At 39.1% G+C, this 7,298-nt stretch overlaps 1 protein-coding gene across 9 annotated transcripts in view; it reads left to right on the top strand.

Moving 5' to 3' along the window:
* RALYL (RALY RNA binding protein like) overlaps positions 1-2,548 on the top strand; it is an 817,889-nt gene extending 815,341 nt beyond the window's left edge. For 8 of the 9 annotated variants that reach the window (XM_032421711.1, XM_032421702.1, XM_032421703.1 and 5 more), the window contains one exon: positions 2,204-2,540. In XM_032421711.1, coding sequence (XP_032277602.1) covers positions 2,204-2,236 — 33 coding nt within the window. In that variant the 3' untranslated portion in view covers positions 2,237-2,540. Of the gene's footprint in view, positions 1-2,203 lie in introns of all 9 variants that reach the window. The other variant, XM_032421709.1, reaches the window with a different exon arrangement.
* Positions 2,549-7,298: the final 4,750 nt, after the last annotated feature.

A 7,298-nucleotide genomic window follows, 5' to 3' on the forward strand; every position in this document is an offset into this window, starting at 1 on the left:
TAAATTTTTGAGGAACCTCCACACTGTTTTCCAAAGTGGCTGTACCAACTTGCATTCCCACCAACAGTGTAAGAGGGTTCCCCTTTCTCCACAACCTCTCCAACATTTGTTGTTTCTTTCTCTGTCCATTTTGGCCATTCTAACTGGTATAGGTGGTATCTCAATGTAGTTTTGATTTGGATTTCCCTGATGGCTAATGATGAGGAACATTTTTTCATGTGTCTGTTAGCCATTTGTATGTCTTCTTCAGAGAAGTGTCTTTTCATATCTTCTGCCCACTTTTTGACTTGATTATTTGTTTTTTGGGTGTTGAGTTTGAGAAGTTCTTTATAGATCTTGGATACCAGCCCTTTATCTGTAGTGTAAAGACACTTTTTTTTTCTTAACTATGAGAGGGGTTGAGTGTTATGAATCTGCCTACATATTCCCAGGAAACTCCACTTGGTAAGCACTACTCTGAATTTTGTTGGGGTTCATCAGCCCTTTGATGGAGGTATAATAACACCACCTCTGATCTGTTGAGACAGAGACTTCTGATTTACCAACCAACAGGACATGAACTATGCATGAATTTCGGGTATCAGAGGGCAGAGGCACTCATGCAAAATCCTGACCACCAAATGGTGGCAAATAGCAGGAGCGTTTAGGAATCTCTAGGGGAATACTATGAAAGTATGTTGAAGGCCTTGCCACATGATTGTGAATTAGTCTTGGTCTTCAGGTGCTAGTGGGATAGAAAAGAAGTGCTGGCAATGTCCAAGATAGTATACCAACTAGCATCAACCTATACAATGGTTTCCATTACAGTCTCCAGGTCTGGAACAACCAGGGCTATAGGAACAACCGAATGCAGTTGATAATACGTCTACTATAAATCTGCAGCTCCCACTAGCTTTTGTCACTGGCCATAGAGTAACAGTTGTATTGAGATGCACATTTTTTATTACTCCTGCTGCCTTTAAGTCCTCAGTCAAGTCTGTGATATTTCTTCTACTGAGATTCTATATTGTTTTGGGCTAATTGAACCACACAATGAGGAGAAGGGGGTGGATTTGGGAGGAACTTATATGTCCCCCTAGTACTCTCTATGTGCATCTCTACGTGAACAGGAGAATCACCTCTGGACTTTTTGATCATTCATATTACAAGCATGTAAAATATCAATACCAATAATACATTCAACAGAGGAAGTAACAAAAATATAGTACATTGAACTGACCAAAGAGCTTTATCAACAAAGGAACTTCTGTGGATAGAGGGCTTCCCTTCCACACTGAATTCTACCCAACTTGCCTTAGCTGCTTGTAGCCTATAGGACTGAGTTTGTTGATGACTTGGGAACCTGTGTCTAAAAGCCTCCATCCCTAATTGTCTTTCTCCTCATGATACCTGCAGTTGAGGAAAAGGGAGAGAAAGGCCATGGAGCAAGAAAGAATGGCTTTGTGCCATTAAGTAAGATACATTTTTTTAAACCTCAATTTAACAAACCTGCCTCCAAAAGACATAGAATATCTAAATATATCCATAGTAGGGAAACAAATTAAATTAGTAATTTAAAATCTTCCCATAAATTAAATCCCAGGACCCAGTGGCTTCACTGATGAATTATATCAAGCATTTAAGAAAGAAATGATACCACTCCTACACAAACTATTTCAGAAAATAGAAGAGGAGGGAATGCTTATCAACTTATCTTATGGAATCAGTATTACTCTGATACCAAAATCAGAATAATTCTTTTCACAACGAAAGAAAATTACATACAAATATTACATATAACATGTTGTCATATGAACTACAATGAAACAATTCTTTAAAACATTAGTAAATTGAATCCAGCAATATATTTAAAAAATGATACACAATGACCAAGTGAGGTTTATCATCCAGGTTGGTTTATCATCCAAAAATCAACTAAGGTTTTACTATATTGACATACTAAAGCACAAAAATAACATCATAATGTTAAGAGATTCATAAAAAGCATTTGACAAAATCCAACACCCATGCATTATTTTTTAAAAACTTTCCAAAAAAATACAGGCATACGAGGGAGCTTCCTTATTTTAATGAAGGACAGCTACAACCTATCAATATCAGCTCTTGTCTTTGCTACAACTATACTTTAAATTTATTAAATTAATTAAAAATTCTATACTTCACATAACTTATGTAATTAGTGGCTTCTCTATTTTTTTTACAGATGCTGTTGCTGTCATCTGGATGGATAGAGTAATCCCTTCCATGCAATGGGCCATTTCAATTAGTGTTTCTTCCTCAATATTTAGCTCCCTTAATTGTAGTATATTTATTGTATGTTGCAAGTCAGGAGGGTCAGTCACCTTTGATCTTCTCAACTCTCAATATCCACTCCTGTCCCGTTGTAGCTGTGATTCAGATACTCATCTTTGCCTGAATTATAATCATTCCCTCAGACTTAATCCTTTTAATAAACTATGTGGGATTAATAAACTGGATTCAACTTGGGCTAATGATGATAGGTTTACTTAAACTAAGATTCCAGAAGCCCATCTTATCCAGACCTCATAAGGTAAATTAAACCCCCAAAAGAAAATATCTCCTTTATCTTTGTAAAGGGCATTTTCTACTTTAGCACTTTTTTTTTCTCATATCTATATGTAAAAATCTTTCTAGTCCTGTGAGATCATTTTAAGAATATTTAATCAAGAGTATGGATTTTTGGGGTGCCTGGGTGGCTCAGTTGGTTGGGCGTCTGCCCTCGGCTCAGGTCATGATCCCAGGGTCCTGGGATAGAACCTCACATCAGGCTCCCTGCTCTGCAGGAAGCCTGCTTCTCCCTCTCCCTCTCCCCCTGCTTGTGTTCCCTCTCTTGTCTCTCTCTCTGTCAAATAAATAAATAAATAAAGCTTTAAAAAAAAAAAAAAGAGTACGGATTTTCTGGGGCACCTGGGTGGCTCAGTCATTAAGCGTCTGCCTTTGGCTCAGGTCATGATCCCAGGGTCCTGGGATCGAGCCCAGCATCAGGCTCCCTGCTCAGCGGGGAGCCTGCTTCTCCCTCTCCCACTCCCCTGCTCCTGTTCCTGCTCTTGCTATCTCTCTGTCAAATAAATAAATAAACTCTTAAAAAAAAAAAAGGAGTATAGATTTTCTATTTATTGCTCTGTAAGTTTCTTAGACTGTTTTCAATGTGAAATCTCAGGAGAGAAAGTATAAGACTGGTTCTTGTTAGAAAAGGCTAGGGATCCTTAGGATCTTTTTATATTATGACAAATACAACCAGAGAAATTTGAGTCAAAAAAGACCATATGTGGAGTGTATACTGTTTGTACTAGATCTCAGTGGAATAGATTGACCAAATGTTCAGGACCACTGATTATTCGAGTGCTCTCTTAATGATACTACCTTAGCTTATCGCATAGCATACACACTGGAGCTGGCTTACTATGGGAATAATACATGGAGAGTCTTGTGATTACCTGGTAAATAAGTAACAAATCAGAGCCTGTATCTTCCTTTCAAAGGTTGTCTCAATGAGTTTTTGGCAAAATGTGTCTGACAAAGAAACTCATAAATAGCAGGTATCCAAAGGGCAGGTAGCATACATTCTGTTTGAAAGTTGATTCAAATGCTCTAGAATCCAAGCCTTTGAGTTAAAATTTTGATGTTTATAGTGGTAAGTAAGAAGTCTGGTTTGTAAAACACAGGTCAAAAGAAAACACCAAATCTGACACTTGTGGCAGACTCAAACTAACTTATAGGTACAAAACTGGCAGATTACAGGTAATTTTATAGATTCTGTATGGCCCAGGAAGGTATGTTTGGCTGTGCATGGGGCAGATGGGGCTGGATGCACTAAGAGTGCCACTCTAGGAGAGGGACTGATGGCTTGCCACTTCACATTTTTTATAGAGAGGTTGGGAGGGGGTGGGAATTACCCAACTGTCTAGAAAGATTCTGAACTTGGCAGTTAAAGTGTTAAGCCAGCAGGCATGAGCAAATACAAACTAGTTTACTGCTCCATGGTTTACCCTTGGCCCCAGATCTCATAGCTTACTAAAAAGAAAAGGAGATTTTTAGAGCTAATATGGAATAAAAAGTTCAAAAGAGGCATTTACCCTTTAAATTTCACCTTAAAGTACCCTTAAAGAGGCACTTTCCAGATTTGTGATATTTCCTTCCTCAGTTGAAGTCTATCATCCCACCCACAAGGAGCCAGACCATCTTTTCCATGGAGTAATATTTATACAGTCATCCTCAGTCAGAGCAAGTAAAAGCCCCCAATCAAAGGACGGGCATCAAAACAATGCTGAGCGTGGAGCCTGACATGGGACTCGATCTCATGACCCTGAGATCATGACCTGAGCCAAAATCAGGAGTCAGCTGCTTAACTGACTAAACCACCCAGATGCCCCTATATTTATTGTTCTTTTTTTTTTAATTAACATATAATGTATTATTTGTTTCAGGGGTACAGGTCTGTGATTCATCAGTCTTACACAATTCACAGGGCTCACCATAGCACGTACCCTCCCCAGTGCCCATCACCCAGCCACCCCATCCCTCCCACCCCCCTCCACTCCAGCAACCCTCAGTTTGTTTCCTGAGATTAGGAGTCTCTTATGGTTTGTCTACCTCTCTGGTTTCGTCTTGTTTCATTTTTCCCTCCCTTTCCCTATGATCTTTTGCCTCGTTTCTCAAATTCCATATATCAGTGAGATCATATGATAATTGTCTTTCTCTGATTGCCTAGTCCCAGTCTTCCATTTGTCCTCTTTCTCCAAATTATTACCCTAGCTAGCAGATGCCTTTGGTATGATCTGCTTTCATTGGTCACTCCTTTCCTTGCAACTTTCTTGGGTCCCATTTTCAAAGAGCCAGAGTCAAATTGTTTTGTATGAAGGAGCATCATTGGGGAATCCAGTCATCTGGCCATCCTCTTCCTTTTTTAAAAAAAAGATTATTATTTATTTATTTGAGAGAGAGAGAGAGAGAGAGAGAGAACACAGCAGGAGGGGCAGAGCAAGAGGGAGAGAGAATCTCAAGCAGACTGCACTAAGCGTGGAGTCCGACACGGGGCTTAATCTCACTACCTGAGATCATGACCTGAGCCGAAACCAAGAGTCAGACACTCAACGGACTGTACCACCCAGGCACACTGGCCATCCCTCTTCTTTGTACCCCACCTTTTTATTTCCACCTCAGGTGTAGACCTGAACCTTTTTGAGTCCTTTTTTTTCCTCCACCCTTGGACTAGAATATATACAGGCTTAGAAAGTAAACCATTTTCTAGTGCAGGTACCTAGCAGCAATAGGACTGCTCTGGATACACCACATACTATAAGCAGCCTCATAATTCCCAGGTTTCCCTTGCATGGAAGACTCCAGATTTCACTGCTCCAGAGCTTCAGTGATCCACAGACATTAATTCTAAAACACCATGTCACTGGCCAACCTTATTTGGTCAAGTGCCCTGCCCCTGCCTCTACAGGGAATGTTCCCCAAACCCTGGATATCTCAGCTGACCATGGTGCTGCTTCCAAAAGACCACTTCACCAGGAAAATGGACCCATATTTATACACTTCAACATTCACAGGTCAAAGCCAATAATAACACAAGATACAGATACAATGCAGGGTCAAAGAAGCTTTTAGATACAGTGTTATGGGGTACATGAGGCTCCCCAGACTCCTGACATTCTATGAATAGATGTACTTAAGCCTGGATGGTACAAAGGTTCTACTCCAGGAAAGAAGGCCCCAGTATTCTGAAGATTTATTTATAGAGGCAAAATTGGGAACAGATACTGTCTAAACAAGTCCAAAGCCTCTGAGTTTGGTAATGAGGATCCTAGTATTCCCTTTAAATTCATCCTCATTGAAGCAAATATAAAATTTGTTCAGCAGAAATTTAAACTCAGTCCCTTTATCTCTACCACCAACCAACAATCAAGGCACAACTGAACAAAAAGAATAGGTACTACTGCTGCTTTTAGCATTCAATAACCTAAAATTATGTTGTGTAATTATTATGCTATATATATGCTGTAGACCAGAGACTATCAAGAAACCAGGCATCTAAAAAATCTATAGAAAACTTAGTAGAAGCATTATTAACATGAACAGTTAGCAGGTTAATTGTTCTGAGGTACTGAATACAGGCCAAGGGAATAATTTTTCTCTATACAGAAGAGATCACTAAAAAATTATTCATCTGGCTTCAGCTGAAGTCTCTATGATAATTTGACCCATATTTCTAACACATAAGGAGAAAAGAAACTGGTCTAATGTTTTGAACAGAATGGAAATCATTTTGCAAAAGCTCATGTGTAGACAAATAATTTTGAAGTCTGAAAGAAAAGCAGTCAAATGACGTATATTAACTTTCCATCTTGCCACTTACTGGGAAAGGGTTTTGACCACTCTAGGGATGGAGTATAGAGCAATGGCTTAGGGTATGAAATTTAGAATCAAAAGACCTAGGTTTAAATCTTGGCTTTGACATGGTATGTGGATATCTGACAAATTACAGAAGTTCTCTGAGCCTATTTACTATCTCTAAATTAAGAATAATAACAAGGTCTGTTGGAGTAAAGGTTAAATAAATAATTCCTAGAAACTCTTAGCGTAGACAGGTGTGAAATATCAATATATGCCTTTAGGTCTTTTGGAGAGTCCACAAAATAAGAAGGAATGCAAACATTTGACTTCTGGAGATTAATACTATATTGATTCCATAACCTCAAGTGGACATAAATACCAGAGCTAGATGAAACTAATTCACCTGAGCATGGCCAATCACTCCCCTGGGCATGTTCCAAGCTTAGTCATCTTAAGTGGGAAGAAGCTTGACAAGGAGTCAGTAACTACTGAGAATAACAGTATCCTGGCCTGCCCAGTTTCTAAAGCAGTAGAAACAAGAATAGGAATGTATTCACAATCTTCAATTCACAAGCTAAGAAGATCTAAAATAAATCCTGCTGTTAACTGAGTGCAGAGATACTTCCTGGGTACCTCATAAGGTACCTCTAATTTATGCCTTCCAATCCCCACTACTACATCACACTCACCAGATCCCATCCCCTCTGCAATGGCTTTATTGAGGTTCCTATTGTAGCAATGTTGGGTATATTATTTATTTATTGCATAACAAACCACCCTCAAAACTTAGTGATTTGAAACAACAAATATTTATTACCTCATATTTTCTGTCAGGAATTTGAGAGAGCATTAGCTGGGTGGGTCTGAATCAGAGCATACCAAGATTTCAATCATGTGGGCCAGGACTACAACCATCTGAAGGCTTGACTGAAGCCAGA

The sequence above is a fragment of the Phoca vitulina genome, unplaced genomic scaffold, assembly GCF_004348235.1.
Source record: "Phoca vitulina isolate PV1807 unplaced genomic scaffold, GSC_HSeal_1.0 scaffold25, whole genome shotgun sequence".
NCBI classification, from domain to species: domain Eukaryota; kingdom Metazoa; phylum Chordata; class Mammalia; order Carnivora; family Phocidae; genus Phoca; species Phoca vitulina.